This window comes from Geotrypetes seraphini, chromosome 1 (genome assembly GCF_902459505.1).
Source record: "Geotrypetes seraphini chromosome 1, aGeoSer1.1, whole genome shotgun sequence".
Taxonomy (NCBI): domain Eukaryota; kingdom Metazoa; phylum Chordata; class Amphibia; order Gymnophiona; family Dermophiidae; genus Geotrypetes; species Geotrypetes seraphini.
The window spans coordinates 21,932,837-21,957,419 of record NC_047084.1 but is presented as its reverse complement, the minus strand read 5'-3'; the positions used below and the strand labels follow the sequence as shown (position 1 = coordinate 21,957,419).

The 24,583-nt window shown below is 41.8% G+C and overlaps 1 protein-coding gene across 3 annotated transcripts in view; it reads right to left on the bottom strand.

Moving 5' to 3' along the window:
* Positions 1-226: 226 nt before the first annotated feature.
* The window catches only part of NAIP (NLR family apoptosis inhibitory protein), an 85,590-nt gene continuing 61,233 nt past the window's right edge, over positions 227-24,583 (bottom strand). For all 3 annotated transcript variants that reach the window (XM_033928796.1, XM_033928884.1, XM_033928723.1), the window contains 4 exons: positions 22,830-22,991; positions 15,403-15,486; positions 14,175-14,342; positions 227-3,971 (listed from right to left, as the gene is read on the bottom strand). In XM_033928796.1, coding sequence (XP_033784687.1) covers positions 3,607-3,971; positions 14,175-14,342; positions 15,403-15,486; positions 22,830-22,991 — 779 coding nt within the window. In that variant the 3' untranslated portion in view covers positions 227-3,606. The remainder of the gene's footprint in view (positions 3,972-14,174; positions 14,343-15,402; positions 15,487-22,829; positions 22,992-24,583) is intronic.

Here is a 24,583-nt window from a genome sequence, read left to right as displayed (position 1 = left end):
GCAGCAGTATTTCAAAAAAGATATTTACAAGGTAAGAACCTAATCTCTTTTTCCAGTGCTGGCCTGTCAGCCACCTATAAAGCAAACTCCCCACACAAACCCACAAAGAAGAGAATGACACATCCTTGTGGTGTGGCAAACTGCAAACTATTTGAGCATATCTCAGAGGATTCCTCGGTCACTCATATAGGAAAAACATTCAACATAAAGGGATCCTTCACATGTTCATCTTCTTTTTATTATTATTTATTTATTTATTTATTTAACATAATATTACAAGATAAACTCTTGTTACAGCAAGACAGTGAAAGTTCTATGAAGAAGAAATAAAAAGATAAAGAAAATATCTGCTGTCATGTTTCTATGAGATAATGGTTACTGTGGATGGGCAGACTAGATGGGCCATTTGGCCTTTATCTACCGTCATGTTTCTATGTTACTTCCTTAGATCACAATTTAAATGGGAGTGTGTAGCTTGAAACAATTAAATAAGGAATACAAAGTATTAATAGGCTCTTAGCATTGCAATCCCTACTCTATACATAATCAGCTAATGCTCAAGCAATTTTTTTAAAATCCAATAAGGCTCTTAATTGCTCTGGGATGAAAAAAAACATACTTCAAACCTGCAAATTTAACTAAACATTTACAGGGTTAAGCAAGCAAAAATGAAGCACCAATAGATCTTGTTTTCTGGCACATCGTAAGGAACTGTTTTCTCCACTCTTGAGTAACTTTAGTAACATCAGGATACACCCATATTTTTCCCCCCAAAATAGTTCAGTGGAATGTTGAAAATAGTCTCATAAAAGCATTCAAGTCTTGCTCAAAACCAAAAGAGACCAACAAAGTATCATTCATAGATTCTTCTAGAATAGCTAAAATATTATTTAAATCCATTTGTATAATTTGGGGATTATTACCATTTATTTCTCCTTGGGTCTCCTTTGATAAGGTAGGCAAATAGTATATCTTAGTGTTCTTCAACTGCCGGTCCGCGGACTGGTGTTGGTCCGCAAAAATTTCCTGCTGCTCTTTGGCCCAATGAGCTGGGTACCCGCGTGTCTCCCTCCCTCTGCTGACGTTTTGCTTTCCTCTCCCCCGCAGAAATAGAAGCTTCCTCCCCCTCCTCCCAACAACTCTCAGTATTCTAACTTGCCTGTAGCAGTGCCAGTAATATCAGAGCAGGGATTCACTTAGGCAGTCATGGGGCTTTTGCTGAGTTGCGGCCCACCTCTGATGATGCAAATTCTTCTTTCTCAGAGGCGGGTGTGACTCATCAAAGGACCCAAAGCTGCCTAAGTGAATCGTTGGGCTGACAGCTACTGACACTGCTGCAGGCAAGTTAAAACACTGAGCTGCTGCTAGTCCGGGTAAAGGAAGGTGCTGTTGCCACTGGTTGGAGGTAGAAAGGGGAGCTGTTGCTGGTAGGATGAAAGGGGGAAGGAGAGCTAGAGCTGGTTGGGAGGAAGGGGGTACTGCTTCTGCTGGTCAGGGGAGTTGCTATACTGGATTGGAAATGGAGGATAGTGAAGGGAGAGCTGCTGCCAGACAGAGGAAAAGAAAGGGAAAGCTGCTACTGGACCTGGAAGGAGGGAGGGAGCAGGAGAGATGCTGCTGGACTGTGGGGAGGGCAGTGGAGAAGGGGGCAGAGAGAGTGAATTTGTGGATGGGGGACAGTGGACTCAGGGAGGGAGAGATACTAACAACAGGGGGAAAGCAAGGAAGGCATACAAGCCATAGGGTGGGGGGCCTGGGCTCCGGGCAGAAAAGAATAGAGAGATGATGCCCAGAGAAGAGATGATGTGCATAGAGAATAGGGATAGACACAGAGGGGGAATACTGAATTGAGAAGGGACGGGGACACAGAAGGGCAATACTGATCACATGGGTACAAAGGGACAAGGACGCAGAGGGTAGATGCTAGACAGGATAGATATAGATGCAGAAGGAAGATATACATTGGAATAATGTGTAGGAAATTTAAATAATGTCAATTACTATAAATTTAAATTTTTATTTAATTAATAAATAAAAATACTATCTACATTGGTTTTTATTTCAGTCTTAGCCGGTCCATAGGTGTAAAAAGGTTGAAGAACACTAGTATATCTTATTTACTGGTGCCAAAGGTGTGGAGGGAGAAATCTGCAATGCAGTCCAGGAGACAGCATTAACCTGTCCCTGTGAGGCTAATTTCATCTTCAGATATTTAAATTCTGCCTTAGCCTCTTTTAGAGCTCCTTTTATCAAGGTGGGGTAGGCGGTTAACGCGCGGAATACCGCACTTTCAACCGCCTGCTGCGCTAGTCGCTAACGCCTCCATTGATGATGCGTTAGTTTTTTGGCTTGCCGTGGGGGTTAGCGCATGATGAAATGTCCGACGCGCTATCCCCGTAGCACAGCTAGATAAAAGGAGCCCTTAATTGTTCATTTATATATAGAAAGGACGCCAATTAGGGCTTTAGGCTCCTCCCTCTTTATCCAATGTAATACACAGGGAGGGGCCTTAGGCTCCTCCACATGCATCACATGGGATACAGAGAGAGGAGCCTAAGGTCTTGATTTGCTCCCACTTGGGAGGGGCCTTAGGTGTATGAGCCAATCAGGGCTTAGGCTCCTCCCTGTATATCACAAGGTGCACCGGGGAGGTGAAGGCCCATCATTTTCCATGGGCAGGGCTTGGAGCTGGAGGGATGTGCTTCATCAGTGGGGGAGGGCCGTCATCGGTGGTGGAGGACTTTTTTTCCTTCATTTTTTTAATGGGACAGATATTATAAGTGTGCAACACATGCAAAATATCTGTGCCATTGAAAAAAATAAATGAAAAAAATCCTAGGCAGACCTGGCGGTAACACAGCGGTGAGCTGTTTTGTGCATTGGGTTGGTTAAAGCGATCATTGCTAAAGCTGTGAAAACAGGTTTGGCGACAATCGCTGACTTTAGTGCATCTACCCCTTAGTGGCATTCTAAGGCTGAATGGTCAAGAGCCTGAACTGACACTCCAAAGATCAGATTTGTTTAATACAATACCCCAGAGTCCTTTGCTGCTCCTCTGGTTAGGCCATCTCACATGCTGACAAAGTAATGTAAGGCTGACAACAGTTATTTCCCAAATTTGCCCCCATCCTCCCTTTTATGAAGCCACGTTTTTTTAATCATCGATTGTGGCAGTAAAAGTTCTGACGCTCATAGGAATTCTAGGAGCCCCAGAGCTTTTACCACCATGGCCGGCAATAAAAACTGCTAACGCAGCTTCTTAAAAAGAGGGGAGGGGGTAGTTTTACTAAAAGCAAAATGAATTGAACTGTAGAGCAGTAAAGTTGTTGGAATAAAAATGTTCACAATAGTTGCATTCATTGTAGTTATGACATAATACTTTTTGAGTAAAAAAAGTTAAAGTATTAGTCAATTACTTTTACTTAAATAAAATTTTAATGTGTTCTTCATTGTACTTTTACTTATGTATTAAAAAATACTTTTATTTTTACTTAAGTACTTTGACCAAGTACTTTACACAACACAGCATCTGATTTCTCCAACTTTAAAATATACATTTTCTTTAGGTCCTGTTAATAGGGTATTTTCTTCTCTGTGAGAAAGGACCTAGTTTAGTATAGTAGGAGAGAAAGGCAACAGCCACTGCCAATGCAGATGTAAGCTCTTTGATTGTGGATGCTTTTCTTTCATGGCATTAAACATTTTAAGATCTTCTTCGTCAAGCAGCCAACCTTGCATGAAAACAGTCATGAGGCTAGGGAGTCTGGAGACACACTGGACAAAGGACATAACTGTTGTTGCATGACACTTGATTTGTTGTGTGTACAGTCTCATTATATTCAGTGTGCTTAAATTGGGAAGGTTGTCTAGCATCCGAAAGAAGTTTCTCCATCCAGATTCTGTAATGTCATGATGAGCTATGATCTCTAGTTTTTGCAGTGTCTGTAATTGTCCATCTTTAGCTGCTATTGCTAAAATAAAATAAGAACAATTATTGTTCCTTTTTGCATATGAACATAACAGCCTTACAGGGTCATGGTCCATCCAGCCCAGTAGCCCATCCTCATGGTAGCCAATCCAGATCACTAGTACCTGGCAAAAACCCAAATAGTAGCAGCATTCTATGCTACAAATCCAGGGCAAGCAGTGGTTCCCCCAAGTCTATCTCAATAACAGGAAATTGTCCAAACCTTTCTTAAAACCAGCTATGTTAACCACTCTTACCACAACCTCTGGCATCGTGTTCCAAAGCTTAACTATTCTCTGAGTGAAAAAATATTTCCTCCTATTGGTTTTAGAAGCATTTCCCTGCGACTTCATCGAGTGTCCCCTAGCTTTTGTAATTTTTGAGAGTGAAAAATCAATCCACTTGAGAATACTTATTCCATATCAAGAGGACTATGGGTCCACGCTCGACCGTCTCCAATCTGAACAAAATTTTATGTGGATGTTCCCTACCATGAAAATTTTTTGGCTGGATCTCTATTGGTTCGAAATGAATAGAAGTCACCTTCAGAGTGCCACGCTCTACATAACACAAAAAAAGCCACTTTGTCCAGGTGCTGCAGCCCAACAAAACCTGTCATGGGACTGAAATTTTTTGGATTAGTACAACCCTTGGTACTAAGTTCCTGTGAAAAGTTTGAACATTAGATGAGCTTGCCTCCCTTTATATGGGTCAGTAAACTATGGGAAAAATGTTACAATAAGAAATTTAAGGCCTACTTTGACTCCTCATTGCTCCTGACTTAAACGTACTTTGATTCAAATCATAACTGGACCAATAGTCATGGACCATAACGTACATCTAGGATTTGCATGAGGAAGCTTTGCAGCCAACTGGAAGCAAAGATATAATGACATAAAGATGTGATGTCACTTTTTTAATGCACATGTTTACCATTTTTGAGTTAGAATATCTCTTGTGTAATTTAAAATTTGTTTTTGTCATTTGACATAGCATCTTTTTTTGCAGCAAAATCACCCCTGTTTCAACTTGGACCTGGCTTTGCTTTGGACAGAATTAAAGTCCCCAGATATGTATCATTTGCATGTACGGATACACTATATTATACAGTCATCTTTTGCGCCCTATTGTGTAACATGCAAATGAACTAAAGATGTGACATTTTACAATGCAGCTAACTAAACTTATTTTGCTAACCATGCTTTTAGCTTATGACACTTCTTGCTTTGACATGTACTTTTATAAATGACTCCTCAAAGTTGTGCTGTGTTATTTACTGCATGCAAGCCTAGAAATGCAAAAGTATCACCTTTGCAAGACACTGTGATGTCATATCGAAATGTCATGTTAGCAGTGTGTTGAAACTGAATCAGAAGCCAAGGACAGGTCTCAATGACGAGAGAAAAACACACAACGATGGAGTCATGAGGATGAGATGTCAAGCGATCAGCCAAGGGTATATGATTCAAAATTCACTTAAGTATGCCACAAGGACTCATAGACTCGACACTGGCAGTGTTTCGGCATCTGTGCCTTTATCAAGAGTCTGTCTTGAATGAAGGATACAATGGGTGAAACACTGGTACGATGTCAGTGAGCGCAGTGTCCAAAGCGAAGCTTAAAGATCATGATAGATAGAAAGTCAAATATCCGAGAACCCTGTGTAGGGTGTTTTCTATTAACAAATTCAAAGTGGTCAAGAAAATAACTAGGTAAAAGACCATGTAAAGACTTAAAACTTATACAACTAGACTTTAAACAATATTCTCGCCTAAATTGGTAGCCAGTGCACTTTGGGTAATATTTTGTCACTTGGTTTAATTTTTTTCAGACTGAATATCAAATGAACAGTGGTATTTTGAATAACTTGCAACCTCTTGATGTTTTTCTTACAGATTGACAAAAGATGTTACAGTAATCTAAAGTGCTTAGAATAAGTGACTTTACCAATAGCCTAAAGGAGGAAAGGTAAAAATATGGCCTAATTGTTCGAAGCTTCCATCATAGAAAATAGCATTTTTTAACAAGAGTATTAATGTGAATATCAAATGATAAATTTTGATCAAAGTGGATTCCCAAAATTTTAATAGTTGGTAGAATGGAATATATTATGCCCAGCGTAAATTCTGTGAAGCCCAAGGGGCCATTGCTAATCAAATTGCAGCTGTTAGTGGCTTAACGTATGCTGATGTTGAAGGAACTGAAGCAAAAGTTGGAACTTTCCAACCATAAGAAAAAGATACAAATTCTGACCCTGGCTCCAAATAGTTGGAGCATTGAGAAAACTGCAAAAGAATCCAGTGTCTCAACCAGAATGATAAAAAGAGACAAGAAGCTAAAACAAGAGGACAATTCCAACACCAAAACAAGAGAAAATGCTTGCTGAGCAAGTTAAGCAAAAAGTTCTAGATTTTTACAAAGATGATGAGGTTTGTAAGATATGCCCAGGCAATGTTTCTGTGAAGATTAATGGTGACAAAGTAGCAAAGCTGAAAATATTGTTATTGTGCAACCTGAAGAAACTTTACACTGTTTATCAGAAAAAGTATGGACCTGAAACTGGGTTCTGAAAATTCTGTGAGTTTAGGCCAAAATGGTGTGTTACAGTCTGTTCATCAGGAACTCAGTCTGCATCTGAACGATTCCTCAAAATGTGAAACTTATGCTTTCTATTATTTCACTTCCAGATGACTACAACTTGCTTATGAGCAAAACTATTTGTGATATAACTCAAAAGATAGAGGTTGCAGCAGTATAAAAAATGCCCTGGGAAAATTCCTCTGGAGTAGTGCTGCCCAATTTGAATCAATTCACCAATTCACTTCAGTGAATTGATTCGTTGTCTGAAAAAAGTCAGACTCACTGATTCAGCGACCAACTCCCACGGTGAGGCCTGACATACTTCCTGGCCTCTAAAGCTACAACAATGGTGGTGACGACAGGTCAGGAGAAGCAGCATTCTGAATGGGCTACTTGTGGCCTGCCCTGCCGGGGCTTTCCTTCTGCCACATCATCAGTGAGGGTGAGGTGTCAGGCAGTCCCATGACAGGTTTTGTTGGGCTGAAGCACCTGGACAAAATGGCTTTTTTGTGTTATGCGGAGCATGGCACTCTGAAGATGACCTCCATTCAGTTGCCTGTAAGTTTCGAACCAATAGAGATGCAGCCGAAAAAGTTTGCATGATTTAGTTTGAGACCCCAGTGAATGTTCACACAAACTTTTATTCAATTTGGAGGAGGTTGTGCATGGATGATTTTCAAAATTGGTCTATTTGACATGGAATGACTCTAAGAACAGTTGTTATATTCTAACATGCTCCTATGCTTATTGGTTTATACTGCAAAAAAAACCAGGACCGCACATTCACAAATACTTTGGAATAAAAATGAAAAAGACCTAGTACAGCTAAGGTCTCACTCATAAAATAAAATGAAGCAGATTGCTAACGGTGAAATGTAGAGCTGCCAAGTTGCCCAGTTTGAGGAGGGAGATTTTAGGCCAGTGCTGGATTTCTGATACCACAATAATGTGTTATAGGACTTGCAGCTCTGAATTTAATGAAAATAGGCATTACAACTGCCACACTGCATTGGGATAGAAAGTCAAAACCGGGACTGACCAAAAACTATTCTTTCTAGGATTGGGTAACATTGGAAACTCTGGAAAAGCGTATCCTAAAAAGAAAAATTACTAAGGGTGAATCTCATAAAAATAGCTTTACTCCCAACTGTCCACCACCCTAGTCAGCAGATTAACCATTCCCCCTAACTCTATCCATTGCATCTGTTTGTCTGTTTAGATCAGGGGTCTCCAAAGTCCCTCCTTGAGGGCCAAATCCAGTTTGGTTTTCAGGATTTCCCCAATGAATATGCATTGAAAGCAGTGCACGCACATAGATCTCATGCATATTCATTGGGGAAATCCTGAAAACCAAAGAGGGACTTTGGAGGTCCCTGGTTTAGATTGTAAGCTCCTTCGAGCAGGGACTGTCTCCTTTGTGACTGTACAGCACTGCATACATCTGTAGCACTATAGAAATAATTAATAGTAAAACTATGCATGATGACAGGAGGTATGGCTGGTTGGAAAAAGGAGATGATAGTGCCTCTGTATAAGTCTCTCGTGAGAATACATCAAGGGGCGCTAACCAATTTAGCACACACTAAATGCTAGGACACCCATAGAAATATAATGGCTGTCTTCAGGGTTGGCTCAAAACGTTATAGCACCCTGGACCTATTTCTGTTTTGGCAAACTCCCCTCCCCCGCCTAGTTCCCTACTCTGATGCTATTGCCCAGTCCAGATAGGATGCAACAAAAATCCACACCCATGGCCCCGCCCCATTCTGCCCAAGTCATACCCTATTCTGCCTCCAGCCCCACCTCCTCGACCTATTTGCTCATTGGGATCTGCACATGTGCTGGTGTGATGTGATGACATCACATATATGCATGTGACATCATCGCATTGCATGCACAGATGCCGTCCCGCCATCACTCGTTGCTAGAAGCTTTTCAAAACCCAGAAAAAGTTTTTATGTATGTTTGATCCTCACAGAATGAGAAGCTCAAGGACAAGGGGGCATCATATAAAGCTAAAGAGTCATGGATTTTGAAGTACCGCTTTTTTGTGGGTACAGCTAAAGTGGTTTACATATATTTTATGCAGGTACTTTTTCTGTCCCTTTAGGGCTCACAATGTAAAGGGAGAGAGATCCAAATAAATAAAAGAAAATACACTTTCACATGGAGAGTGATATACCTGTGACAGATTTCCAGTGGATGTGGTAGAAGCTAAAGCATTGTTAGAACAGACACAAAGGACCAGATGTACTAACAGATTTCTTATTTTGTGCCTGATTCATTACAACAGAGTGGTGGTGGTGGTTCTAACACATCTGCAAACCATGCATAATCATAGCCTGACAGCTTCTGGGGTGAGGAACAAAGAGCATTTTCAGGGAACATAAGAGAGAATCCACAGGTATGGGTGGGGGAGCCACAAGAGAGAGAGAGAGAGGGAGAATGAGAGGGGAGAAAGAGATGAGTGGCAGGGGAAGTACAGGAAGGAAAGAAAGGGACAGGACTAGATGATGAGTGTTGCAGAGGAAGAAAAGAAACAGAAGGATTCCACAGGGAAGAGTGGTATAATATGGAGATGGTAGAAGGAGTAAAATCCAGATGTAGGCAAGTCGTTACACATATTTGACCCACATATTTACGCCCCTTCTCTCTGTAACACACACAATAAAAAGAACCCTCCTCATATGCATTCTGGCTCCCAGCTCCGAAATCAGCACACTTCCTCCACCACTCTGGCATTATCACATTGTCTCCTTACCTCTCTCTAGCCCCCCCTTTCCAGACCTGACATTTCCCTCTTATCCCCCTCTGCATCCCTCCCCACCGGTCATACAAACTTGGCAGCGATTTACAAAAGGCTGTTTCTAGCCAGCCCTGGGGTATTTCATTTTGTTGTAATTTCCTGTTACTGCAGGGGCAGAACAGCAGCAGAGGAAAAGCCTGGGGGTGGTCAGAGGGAGCCTATTGTAATCACTGCCTGTAGTACTGGTTTGTATGGCTGGAGGGAGGTAAGAAAGTAATGTCAGACACACAGGAAGTAAGGAGAACTGCTGGACCTGCAAGAGGGAATGCAGAGGGGCAGAAGCTGCAGACAGATGGAAGGGGTGTATGTGAATATAATAGAAAGGAAGTGAATGGAGGTAAATACTGTATATGAAGGAAGGGGGCATACTGCATGTGGATGGAAGGGAAGGGAGAGGTGGATGGAAGGGAAGGGGAGGTGGAGATAAAGGAAAGAAGGAAATGTTTTACATGGAGGGATGGGAGGGGGAAATGTTGCCTGTGGATGGGAGAGGATAGAAATGCAAATGGATAGAAGAGAAGGGAGAGGGAAATGCTGTACATGGAAGGGAAAGGAGGGACATGCAGCATAAGAACGGTAAAGAAGGGAGATAAGGAAATACTGTATATGGATAGAAGGGAAAGGAAAAGGGGAAATGCTGCACATGGATGGAAAGAATGGATTGGAGGGAATGAACACAGACAGAAGGGAGCAGGGAAAAGCACATAGATGCGTGATCTGTGTTCTTTCCAACCATTTCGAAAACACCTGAAAACTTGGCTATTTTCAAAGTTGTAAATTCCGCTCCTCTCCATACTGTTCCAAATCCATATTGTATCTGTTCTCCTTTTTAATTTTCTTGTAAACCGTGCCGAGCTCTACTGTTATAGAGAAGATGTGGTATATAAGCCTAAGGTTTAGTTTAGTTTAGTTTAGAATAGAGCAGGGGCAAATGCTGCACACAGATGGGAAGGAAAAGGAGCAGGGAAATGCACATAGACGGAAGAGAGCAGGGGCAAATGCTACACAGAATGGGAAGAGAGAGAAACATAGAAACATGATGGCAGATAAAGGCCAAATGGCTCATCCCAGTCCACCCATTTGTACATGAAAGAAGAATTGGGTTTAGGGGTGATTGTATCTAATGATCTTAGAGTGGAAAAGGCGATGGTCAAATCCAGAAAGATGCTTGGGTGTATATTGAGAAATGGCCAGTAGGAAAAAAAAGAAGTGATAATGCTATTGAATAAGTCTCTTGTGAGTCCCCATTTAGAATACTTCTTGCAATTGTGGAGATCACACCTTCAAATAGTTATTAAAAAGATGGAGTCGGTCCAGGGGGCAGCTACGAAATTGGTCAGTGGTCAGACTTACAGAATTCAATATGTATACTCTGAGAAAAAGGCTGGAGAGAGGAGATATGATTGAGATGTTTAAATATCTCTGTAGCATTAAAGTAACACTTTCTTTTCCTTTTTTAAATGACATCATCTTTTATTCTATTTGTAGTTTACACGTTTCATATACTGTTATGTCTAATGCCTTTCATGATAGCTGTCACCCTCATCATCATTTTTTCAGGATGGTTTTATTTTATTGTAAGTTTTTATCTATTAGTCATATATTTATACAATGCCTCTATACATCTTTATATGATGTTATGGTTTTATTTGATGTCTTTATGTTTTTTATGACAGTTGTTATCTTCATTTTTTGCGGTACACTTTATACCTTATTTACCATGGTAGGTGCCCTCTCATCACAAAACAATGTTACGAATCCGGCATTTTTTGTAAACTGTGACTCATTTGTTCACCTCTGTGTCACGTCTTTCTGTTTTTCTGTTCTTTTAGCTTTCACTTTTATTTCTCATCAACCTTGTTTCACTGCATGTTTCTTTCCTTGTGTTTAGTAAATCATTTTGTTCTATTAACTTATGTCTATTACTTTCAATATGTTTTTCAAGTATTTATCTCCTCTTCTCTTTGTCACATCATCACACTTCTCTTAGGCATGGCATGACAACACCATCCTTTTAGTTTATTTTATACTAGTCTTATAGCCCGTTACATTAACAGATGCTAGAATATATATGTGTGTGTCTGTCTTTATTTTTTTTTTCTCTCTCCTTAGCCGCTTTCTGTATTTCTGTCTGTCATTTTTTTTTTCCTTGGCTGTCCACTACCACCCTTGCCTATTCCCCCTGTCCATTCTCCCTTCCTTTTACCTCCCCTGTGTCCTCCACCACCCCATCACTGCTCACCTTATCCAGCAGAAGCCCTTCTCCCTTTGTTTTACCTCCCCCTGTCCATCATCACCTCCTTCCTGCTCCCCCTGTCCAGCAGTAGGCCTGTCTTCATTTTTCTGCCCCCCCTCCCTGTTCATCAGCACCTTTTCCCCTGTCCATCAACCCCTTTTCTGCCCCTCCATTTCCGTGTGTTGCAGCATTTCCTTCCCACCCCACTTCCCTGTGCAATATTTTCCTCCCCCCATATCTTCCTCCTGAACTCCATGCCCTACTTATGTTAAAATGCTTTCCGGGTTTGGCTGCCGCAGCCTGCAGCCACCGACAGCCGCCGCGGCCAGCAGCCACCGCAGCTGACATCCAACTCGGGCCGCCACGGCCGACATCCGACTCGGGCTGCCGCGGTCGACATCCGCCTCGGGGGGGGGAGGAAGAGAGAGCGGAGAGAGTACTGTAGGGGCATGCGCACTCCTACCTGCGGGTCCCTACATTGCGGCAACGGCATAGTTACTGTAAGGGAGATGCCAAGAGCAATAATGGAGCACTGGTGCACAAGGGAACGACGGCGGCGGGGACGGCCAACTTACAGGAAGGGAGGGAACGCAGGCGGGGATCGTGAGAGTACCTACCGTTGCGTCTTTCAACAGGGAGCAGGCCAGACCATAAGCCGCGCATGCGCACTTCCTATGGGTCACTACAGCTCACGGAAAACCGGTGCACACATAGGAAGTGCGCATGCGCGGCCTAGCGTTTTATTATATTAGATAATTTTTTATTATTTTTTGATCCCTATACATTCTTTTAGTGTTTATAAGTTTTTAAATATTCCCAATATTGTTTATATTATTTCAGTATTGTATTTTATTTATTAGAACCCCTGATGAAGGTGTTTGTCTGAAACACGGACCGTGTTGGGTCCCTTGGTTGATAATAAGGTTTTTATATTACTGCATTTTATTTTGGGATAATAAATTTTTGCCTGCATCGTGTACATTGTCTGCAGTTTTTGTTTGTTCTCCTGCTTCACTGTTTATTCTGCAGATCTGGTTGGATTTCTTTTTATTGCATTAAAGTAACATAACATAACATAACTTTATTCTTCTATACTGCTACAATCAGACGATTTCTAGGCGGTTTACACTGAAGAGAACTGGACAATTAGCAAATTACAAAATGCAAATAGTAAAAGTACAACATATTTCACAAGAATAGTCAGAATAGAATTATTAAATTTAGTATGACTTCTGTTTAGGAAATAGATCTGTCAAACAATACAGTCTTAATTTATTTCCGAAATGTGCCATAGGTCAACCTGGCTCCATTAATGTGATTACCTAACCAAGATTGATGTTTACTTGCTTGAAACATGAAAGTTCTATCCAAAAAGGACCTGTATTTACAACCGGTGATCCTTGGATAGGCAAATAAATTATAATTTCTAGTTTTCCTTGTGGGGCTATATAGCACGAAATGAGGTAAGAGATAGGTAGGAGCTATTCCCCAAACCAACTTAAAACAAATGCAAGAAAACTTAAACATTATTCGTGCCTCCATTGGTAGCCAGTGCAGTAATCTATAGTAGGGACTAACATGATCGCTTTTCTTCAGTCCAAATATTAAACATACAGGAGATGATCCTTTTTCAAGTGAAGGAAAACTGCAGAATAAGAGGGCATAAGATGAAGTCAAGAGGTTATAGGCTTAGGAGTAATCTAAGAAATTGTTTTTTACAGCAAGGGTGGTAGGTGCATGGAATAGTCTCTTGACAGAGGTGGTGGACAAAGAGACTGTGTCTGAATTCAAGACAGCATGTAACAGGTGTGGAAGTTTTCAGTGAAAGGAGGAGACAGTGGATAGGCAGACTGGATGGACCATTTGGCCTTTATCTATGTTTCTAAGAGGAGCTGGAGCTGGATGGCACAGGAGAAGGAAGGAAAGAAGAGCAGCAACAGGATAGGACTTGGATGGTATAGTGGTTAGAGCAACAGCCTCAGCACCCTGAGGTTGTGGGTTCAAATCCCATGCTGCTTCTTGTGACACTGGGCAAGTCACTCAATCCTCCATTGCCCCAGGAATGTTAGATAGATTGTAAGCCCACAGGAACAGATAGGAAAAATGCTTGAGTACCTGATTGTAGACCACTTAACTTTGATAGGCAGTATATAAATACCTAAAAAATACTTATCTTGGTGCACAGATGCTTTTATACAATTGGTGCCCAGCATAGTTACCATATTTTTTCTCTCCAAAAAACAGGATGTGTGGCCCCGCCTCATTTTGCTCACAGTCCCGCCCCGTTCCACCTCCCCCCCAACCCCATTCACATTTCATCTCTTCAGGGCCGTGTCTGCCCTCCAGATGCGACTCCAAGCTCAATGGTTTTCAAAACATGGACAAAGTGCCAAATTTTGAAAACCCATCTGGACAGTCCTCTAAAAAGAAGACATGTCCGAGTAAATCTGGACATCTGGTAGCCCTAGCCCAGCACACAGTATTGGTGTACCTTACTGGAGGCATCGACATAAAGAACTACCCCTTAGCTAAATTGTCAATAAAATAATGTAGAAAATCCATTTTTCTGTTTGAAGACAACTCACCTAATTCCAGCAAGCTGTTGTCATCTAATGAATTATTTCCAAATGAAAGCATCTGGATGCTGTGGAGATGCTGAAACTGATGTACAATGGATGTTGATGCCTGTACTACCCCAGGCCCTTCTGGGAGAGACAGCTTTTCCAAATGGACAAGGGAAGCCAAGGAGCAGGCTGTAGAGAACAGACATCATTGCTACTGTTAGTAGTAGCAGTTTTAAAAACATTTTTATTTCAGAAGTTTGTGTTAGAGAAAGTGAGAGATACATGAGCTATATAAGAACTGTCTTGTTCGTTGTAATCCCAACTCTGCCATTCGATTGATCGCTGTGAGAGCAACTCTCACACATGCGCAGAGCCGGCAGGGGAAGCCCGAACAGCTGAGAGGCAGGAAAGAGGCAGCCACTCAGTTGTTCGAGTCAAGAAAACTTTTTTCTTTTCTTCTGTTTTTTAATGGGCGCAGGTGCTGTGCGTGTTACACATGCACAATATCTGCCCCATAAAAAAAAGAAAAAAGCCTCCCCCCTGCCTATGACAGCCCTCCCAAATGACCTCCAATGAACGCGGCACTGTAAATCCACTCCCCCACCCCCTCCCCACCATGTGAGAAAAAAATGGCAGGAAGGGTGCCCACTCCTTGCTGTCATGCTGACCAGCCCACCCCCGAACAGCAACGAAACAGGAAAGATGCCCAATCCCTCTTGCCACCAAAGCCCACCCCTGCACCAGGCACCCCCCCAAGCATCCCCTCTCTTCCCCTCCCTCCCAAAAGGGGGGATACCCACTCCCTCCTGCCATCAGAGGTCACCCAAAACCTTCCTCTCCGAACCTTTAAAAACAAGTTGGAGCAGGAGGGAAGCTCAGTTCATCCCGCTATGGAGGCTCGCCAGTCCAAAATGTCGGGCCTTTGCCTCACTGTTATTTCATGTGATGCATGGGGAGGGGACCTAAGGCCCTGAATGGCTCTGATGCCTAAGGTCCTCCCCAAGGCCCACGATTGCAAGCAGCAGCATTGGAATTAAACATGTTTAAAATAAATGTGAAACAAATTGAAAAGCAGTTTGAAAATTTTGCTTACACTGCCTCTACTGCATACAAATCTATTGCATTCATATTAATTGTGGATAGTTTGAAAATCTGACTGGCTGGTACACTCTAGCAGAGGTTTAAGAGTTACTGTAGTAACAAACATACACACACAAGCTTCTTTTTATTGCAGTGAAATTGAACATACCAAACAATTCCGAAGTCTTCTTGTCTGTGAAACACTGTTTAAGTTCTAGGATCTTAAGAGCCTTAAACTTCGGCAAAACAGAAACTGGAAAATAAGTTTAATTCACAATTAGGAGCATTTTCAAAACTTAAAAAAGTCCAAAAACCCACATAAATCAGCACCTGGACGTTTTTCTCGCTAAAACATCCAAGTGCTGATTTTCGAAACCAAAAAAAGTTATGACTTTTTGTGGGACGTTTTCCTTCCAGAATATCTAACTAGTAAAGGGATATGTTAGAGGCATGTTTTGGGTGGTTTAGACTTGAACATCTTGCATTTATAATCGAACCTTTTGCAAGATGTCCTGATGGAACTTGGATGCTTTAGGCTAGACCTGTTTTAGAAGTGTCTAAGTGCTAAAAAGGTACCCAAACTGACCAGATGACTACTGGAGGGATTAAGTAATGACCCCCCTCACACTCCCCAGTGATCATAGACCCCTTCCAACCCCTCAAATATCAAAATTAAACAGTATATACCTGGCTCTAGAATAGCAGCATCTGGTATGGGGAAGCCAAGTAGAACATCTCACAAATGAGTTAAGTAGCCAGATGGGTAGAGTAGAGAGGAGGAACCAGGCCCATAGGCCACTCTAACCACTACATTTATGGTGGAAATATGAACCCTCCAAAAATCCACTAAAACCCTAGTATACTGTCATAAAGGTGCCACCTGCAGCAATAAGGACTAGTGGGATGGTAGACAGGTGGGTACAGTAACATATTTTCTTCTATACTGCAAGTTTCGACTAGGAATCAATGCAGTTTATAATAAGATTATTGATCAGTGGACATAAACGTTGAATAAAAGGTGGGTAGAGTGCTGAGTTTAAGCTATGGATTTGAGGAGAAAAGGTGTAGGTTTTGGGGGAGTTTTGAAGAGCTCATCATAAATTATAAAGGGGTTATGGTGAGATATATATGTGGCACTCTTTCTTTGAAGTTCACAGCAGTGCCCACCAAGATACCCCACTGCTCTGTTGGCATGTCTATGTGGCCAATCCATTACAATTCTGGCCCCTCCCACATCTAAATAGTACCAATTTGGACGTTTCTGACTTACTCCCAGACTGGAGGTGGGACTTCCCTGTAGGTCTCCTTTATGTACTTCTCTATCTCCCTCAAAGTTTGCTACTCTAGTCTCAAGAGATCGGACCCATTCCTCAAGGGCTAGGAGCTCTTTGCACTGAGGACACATGTAAGACCTCTCACCAATTGGGAGATAATCAAACATGTGACAGTGCAAAAAACTGGATAGCTCCCATCTCGTTGCTAGACTGCTACCTGAATCTTCATATTGGTGATTTCTTTTTTAAGTTGATAAAGGAGTTAGAATATGTACACTAAAGTTCCCTAAGATGCCTAGTTATATGTTAGGGTATGGTAATGTTTAGTTTCTATTATTTTGTAATGTTGTAATTGGTAAGTTACTCTCCAATAATTTCTTAGACTATTTCTAAGAGCTAATTACTTTTTTAGCCTTCTAATTGGTTCAAGGGCCTCTATATCAGAGGGCCGGCTAGGGTTGGGTGGGAGTTGGAGGTGGAAGGGAGGGAGGGAATTAAAGTCTAAACTGAAGCTGCCTGTGCCTATTAGCTGTGCTTTATACCAAAAGAACATAAGAATGGCCTTAGAGGGACAGACCAATGGTCCATTCAGCCCAGTATTCCATCTTCACGGAGGCCAATCCAAGTCACAAGTACCTGGCAAAAACCTAAATAGTAGCAGCATTCCATGCCACCAATCCATGGCAAGCAGTGGCTTCCCCTATGTCTGTCTCAACAGCAGACTAAGGACTTTTCCTCCAGGAACTTGTCCAAACCTTTTTTAAAACTAGCTATGTTAACCGCTTTTACCACATCCTCTGGCAGCACGTTCCAGAGCTTATTCTCTGAGTGAAAAACTATTTCCTCTTATTGGTTTTAAAAGTATTACTCTGTAACTTCATCAAGTGTCCCCTAGTCTTTGTAAATCTTGATAAAGTAAAAAAAAATCAATCCACTTGTACCCATTCTACACCACTCAGGATTTTGTAGATTTCAATCATATCTCCCCTCAGACGTCTCTTTTCCAAGCTGAAGAGCCCTAACCTCTTTAGTCTTTCCTTATATGAGAGGAGTTCCATCCCCTTTATCATCTTGGTCGCTCTTCTTTGAACCTTTTCTATTGCCACAATATCTTTTTTGAGATAATCAAGGTGAGGACACACCATTGAGCGATACAAAGGCATTATAACATTCTTAGTCTTGTTTACTGTCCCTTTTCTAAGAATTCCTAGCATCATGTTTGCTTTTTTGACCGTCATCACACATTGGGTGGAAGGTTTCAGCCTATGTCCACGATGACACCCAGATCTTTTTCTTGAGTTCTGACCCCCAAGTTGGACCCTAGCTTCCGGTAACTTATGATTTGGATTATTCTTCCCAATGTGCATCACTTTGTATTTGTCCACATTAAATCTCATCTGCCATTTGGACACCCAGTTTTTCACAGTCCACATGCATTTTAACAACTTTGAACAGTTTAATGTCATCTGTAAATTTAATCACCTCACTTACAGTTCCAATTTCCAATCATTTATAAATAAGTTAAATAGCACAGGTCCCAGTACAGATTCCTGAAGCACTCCACTATTTACTCTCCTCCATTGAGAAAAATGGCCATTTAAGCCTACCCTTTGTTTTCTGTCCGATAAATTCTGATCCACAATCGAACATTAAGAACATAAGAATAGCCTTACTGGGTCAGATCAATGATCCATCAAGCCCAGTAGCCCATTTTCATGGTGGCCAATCCAGGTCACTAGTACCTGGCCAAAACCCATGGAGTAGCAATATTCCATGCTACCGATCCAGGGCAAGCAGAGGCTTCCCCATGTCTTAATAACATTATGGACTTTTCCTTCAGGAACTTGCCAAACTTTCCTTAAAACCAGCTACGCTATCTGCTCTTACCACATCTTCTGGCAACGCGTTCCAGAGCTTAATACTTATCCCATGATTCTTTATTTTTGTCAGGAGCCTCTCATGAGGAACTTTGTCAAAAGTTTTCTGTAAATCTAGATACACTAAATTAACCGGCTCAACTATATCCACGTTTATTCACACCTTCAAAAAAGTCAAGCAAATTTGTGAGGCAAGACCTCCCTCAGCTGAACCAATGCTATCTCATTAAATCATGTTTGTATACATGTTCCACAATTTAATTTTTTTTATAATCATTTCCACTATTTTGCCCAGCATTAAGGTCAGGCTTAACGGTCCCCTGGAACCCTTTTTAAAAATTGGCGTAGCATTGGCCACCCTCCAATCCTCAGGTACTACAAACAATTTTAGCGACAGGTTACAGATCACTAACAACAGATCAACAATTTCATGTTTGAGTTCTTTCAGTACCCTGGGATGTATACCATCTAGTCCAGGTGATTTATCATAACTTCTCTTCCAAACCTTGCTAGTCATTTCCCTAATAACTTCTCTTTTACCAGATGAACAGGCCCAACTATGGAATTCGGCTCTTCAAGAAACATTAGATAGTATAGCTCCCCTTCGTTTTATTCAAAGTTGTTCAACTCAGTGGCAGCCATGGTTTCCATGAAAACCTAAGGCTATATCAGCAGTAAGCCTGCAGGCCGGAATGCAAGTGGCACAATTTAAAACAGTAGATCTTTTGACTCAATGCAAACAAACCTGTTGGTATTATGTGTTTCATATGTGACAGGCTAAAAGTCTTACTTTTCAAATCAAATTAAAAAAACTTCCAACTCGATTGTTCAGCGTTTTAAAATTTTCACAAAACTTACTCATCTTCCTCATGTGTACGATATATGACACTTATAATCCACCAACTCCTGTTAGGTTAAAGCAGATTAACAAAAGAGTGTACATCTTATAATCATATTGAAAGTACAATGGAATATATCAAAAGAAACCAAGTCAAAAATATGATCTCTCAAATAAATGTTTTTATCTTTTTTTTAAGATAAATACATAGGCATGATCCTTAATTCAATAGATAATGAACACCAGATCTAAACCACTTGATAATGGAAGTTGAGTTGCGTACATTTAAAAAAATATTTCTCTCTAAAAAATGAAGGAACATGGAAGGAGCTTGGAATGCTTTCCCGGAGGAGGTTGTGATGGAGGCAACCATTTTGGGATTCAAGCGCAAGTTGGATGCATACCTTCTTGCAAATCACATTGAGGGATATGGGTAATCAAGGTCTCCATCAGGGAGCACCTAGCATTGGCCTCCGTGTGTGCGGGTCGCCAGACTAGATGGACCTAGGGTCTGATCCGGTGAAGGCGTTTCTTATGTTCTTATATAGCAACCTAGAATCTCCAGCTCATGAAATACTCTGGACAAATCCTGGCAAACATTTTATCAAGCAAACTTCAAAGAAATGCGAGCATTTATTGGTAACCAATTCAATTTAGTCAGTGAGTTAACATGATCAAATCTTTTTTTCACCAAATACCAACTTCACTGCAGTATTTTTCTCAAGAACCGTGGGCATAACAGAAATTATCAGGATTTTAAATCCAGCCTATCTGTTCATAATAATTGCAATATCTTAGACAAAATCAAACAAAATATAAAAATTCACAGGTAGAAAAAGCAGCACAATCACTTTTTAGTATAAACTTTCAAATTACTGGTATATGTGATTTATGAGCTGTCCTAAAATGAAATATTGTGTTACAGAAACAGTACAATACTAACGCTTCACGGTAGCGTTATTGACAAAAATGATATAAACACAAACTGACACATAACTTAAAAACAGGATGTGATAGACAAAAACTGTTTTCAGATTTAGTGTCAGCACATGGCCCTTTTTAAGGTACAGGTGACAGAACTCCAGTAGCAAAATGCTTGTTGACCAGTGTTATTTTATTGTAAACTGCTTTAAACTGGATGTCCATGGTATATCAAATTTTAATAAATTATGTATGATTTCCCCCTTATGCAATGTTGGAAATGTATGTCCTTCATCCCCACGAGAAGAAAGTAGTATGTATATCCTCCATCAGACCCCCCCCCAAGCAGAAGAAAGTAGTATTTCCCAAAGATGATTACCAGGAGGGAGGAAACCTTTAGTGAAGATGAGTGTCTCCTCCTAGCTAAACTTATGTTGAAATAGGAGATCACCTTCTTCCAAATGAGAGAGGCAATTCCCCTCCATGCTCCTGCAAAAAAATTTCAATGCAAGGAATCCAAAACCCCAAATATCCAGGCCCTTATGCAGAATGAATCTCAGGATAGAAATGGATCCAGTAGGAAGTGAAATGATGCCCAGGGTGACCATCTTGCCACCCTCTGCTGGTCTTCTCTAAAAGCCTCTCCCATCACACGGGTCTTTCAGATACCTTCAAATATCTGTCAGAAAAGAGACCAGAACACCTCCATCTTATAAAAAGAGATTACAGTGCTCCCCCGGTCGTTCGCGGTCGGTGGTTAGCGGTCCCGGTCATTTGCGGTATTTGACACGCAGCTCCTGATTGGATAAGGCCCGACTTAGTGCAGGAAGAGGCGGTCGGAGCCTACCGCAAGTGATTTCCTGTACTCGCGGCACTCCGGCTGCTCTTCTGCTGCCCTCTCCCACTGCCCTCTTCAGGCTCCCCCATGAAAAACCGTATTCGCGGTTTTTCGAGATTCACAGGGGTTCCTGGAACAGAACCCCCGTGAATATCGGGGGAGAACTGTATATACTTACCCTGGTAAGCTCTTTTCCAGTAGATAGGTAAGACATTCTAGACCAGGGGTCCCCCAACCTCCGGTCCGTGGCCCACTAACGGGCCGCAGCCATCTGACAGCCAGGCCATGAGTGATCCCCTTGAACAACATCTTTCTGTTCCTTCTTCCCATCCCACACAGCAGAACCCCGTCAACCCTCCCACCACGAGGCCAACATACCTCCGTTCCACACAGCAGTGGTGGCAGCACTGAACAGGCTGCTTCACTGCCTTCCCTGCCGGGGCCTTCCCTGTGCTGCCACCATGTTGGTATATGTACAGATGGAGCAGCTGCCATGACTGGACGGCTTTCTGGTTTCACTACTCAAGTCAAGGAGGCTGCTTCTGACTGTGAGTCTACACATTGTGTCATTCATAGAGAAATGCAGGCTAGCCAAAAAATGTCACCTGAACTTAACAACATTTTGCAGGATGTGATTAAAATGATCAACCACATCAAAATACATGCCCTAAACTCATGTTCATGCAGCTCTGTGAGGAGATGAATGCAGAGTACAAACATCTTCTCTTATACACAGAAGTGAGATGGCTTTCTAAAGGTAGATCACTGACCAGAGTTTTTGAGTTACGAGAGCCGCTCTAGAGATTTTTTTCAGAAAAACACTCACCACAGGCAGCATATTTTAGCGATGCAGTATGGGTCACAAAACTTGCCTACTTGTGTGACATATTCAGCCTGCTCAACAAACTTAATCTTTCTCTTCAGGGAAGAATGACCAGGGCCTTCTTTCTCCCAGTGGGTGTACGAAGTGCTACCCAAAAGTTCAGGGAATGTGAACAACACGCGTGAACTGGATATAGTATGCCCTTCCGCCACTGGAGGTGTCTAGCAGTATGCTTTGTGAATCAGTGTGCCAATGGGCGTGCTTAGTCCAGGCTGCTGTTCAGCGCTTGCTGGATATTCGAGCAGTAGAGTTGATGCCAAGCAAACGTTCGGGCTCAGGCAGATACTCTGTTTACTTTATCGTACCAGAGGATCGGAAGATTGGAGACTGATTCTGGTTTTGCAGCACGTCCATGCGGCTCTCAAGTTTCCTCGGTTCTGGATGGAGACCGTGTGGTCGGTCATTGCAGCAGTGGCAATGGGGGCGACACTAGTATATTTACACTCACCCTCCGTGTAGCTGGTCCATTTCCAGCACTGGTTGTCTGAGGACCTGCTCTGATGCAAAACCACTCATGAACAAAACCACTCATGAAGCTGAAACACCTATGATACTTGTGTCTTTCAACAATGCCACAGCTCCATCCCTCACAACTGAAGCACTCGCAGGAGAAATATAGAAACTCTGACTAGCATGAGGAATAATGAGGGGAGGGACAGCCTGGCAAGGATGGCAAAAACTACAGTTATTCAGTCTGCTAACCATGTAAATGTTTGGATAAGATTAGGACTGCAAAAAGGCTGTTCTAATTTTATCCAGGCACGTTATTGGATATGGGTCTGAATATCACCAATATCTACTTAACTTCTGGCAGCTGGCCATAACGAGGATATTCAGTGCCAATGACCTGATTAGGCCCAACATTGAATATTTCAGGAAATCCTGACTGCCACAGCTGAATACTGACCCATGAATATTTAAATATAAAACAGATTTAAAATTTCTAAACATGAAGCACTTCTTACCAAACAAGGCTTGTTGATGATCTGTCAAGAAACTTCCCTTTAAATGGATTGCCTCGAGTTTCTCATAGAAAGAAATTACTGTCACGAGGGCTTCAAAATCAGGAAATGAATTGCAGTTCAAATGGAGAACAGTAAGATTGGGAAAGTTTTGAATAAACTCAACTGTAAAAAAATAAAATGAGTAATATTGCAATGTTATAGGACTTTGTTTCTCGATTTCTTATAGCTAAATACCCCTACCTAAGTCAAACAAATTCCAAACGAGTATCCCCATTTTCCAGTCAGCAAACATTGTGAAATGGACATTTTATTAAAATAGTTAACTAACTTGGCAAGACACATAAGAAATACAGGTCACTGCAACTGGCATGCAGAATAAGAATAGTTGATGTGATCTGTATGTTATATTTCTGGTCTTTTTAACAGGTGGAGTCTTGTTCTTACAGGCTAAATAAAAATAAACAATGAGACTTATACCCAGATAATTCGATGCTGAACTGAATATCGGAGGATTCAGCAGCCACCAGAAGCTATTCATGTATTGCCAATTTTCAGTGCTGGCACCTGGATAGCCAGCCAGTGCTATCGGTGGTACCTGGACAACATCTGGCTCTACCTTAGCTCCACCCCCTCCCCAAACAACTATGGCAGATAGTAATGAGGCAAGTCAGGTATAATATTCAACACCACTATCAGGATAATGCCACTGAATATCAATGACTGGGCCTAGCGAGTGCTAGATATCTAGATAGCAGATACTGCTACCCAGATAATTAGTTTTAAAGACTGACTCTGTCCACCTTCACCCCTCCAACTGTAACAGTATTAACATACTTCCCTCCTAAACCCTCTGCTCCTCCTCTTCCTTTCTCCATCTCGGTAAATAATACTGTCATTGTTCCAACTCCTCTGCTCGCAACCTTGGAGTTGTCTTCGATTCCGACCTCTCATTTTCTATGCACATCCAACAAGCTGCTAAGACCTGTCTTTCTATCTCTTCAATATCACAAAATTTGCCCCTTCATCTCTGAGCACACTACCTGGACCCTTGTTCACACTCTCATAACCTCATGCTTAGATTACTGCGATCTGTTTCTAGCTGGTCTCCCGCAGTGTCGTCTCTCTCCCTTGTAAAACTCTGCTTCACAACTCATCTTCTACCAACCTCGCTACGCTCATGTCACCCCTCTCCTTAAGTCACTTCACTGGCTCCCTATCCGTCATTGCATACAGTTCAAGCTCCTATTCCTGACCTACAAGTGTGCTCATTCTGCTGCCCCTCAATATTTCTCCTCTCTTTATACTGTACACCTCCCAGAGAACTCTGTTCCTCAGATAAGCCGCTCTTGGCTTTACCCTTCTCCTCCACTGCCAATTCCAAACTTTGTTCCTTTCATCTAGCTGTCCCCTATGCCTGGAATAAATTACCTGAGTTTGTTTGCAAAACCCCTTCCCTTGTTTAAAAGCAGACTGAAAACCTACCTTTTTGATATAGCCTTCAATCCTTAACCCTACTCCTCTGCCCTCCAACACAGCCAACTGATTAACCGTTCCCCTTAACTGTATCGATGACATACTGTTTGTCTGTCTTGGCTGTTTAGATTGTAAACTCTTTCGAGCAAGGACTGTTTTTTTCTTCTTTGTGACTGTACAGCACTGCGTACGTCTGGTAGCACTACAGAAATAATTAATAGTAGTACACAACACGTGTACACAGCATACTTGTTATAAGTAATGCATGAGGTACTGTATAT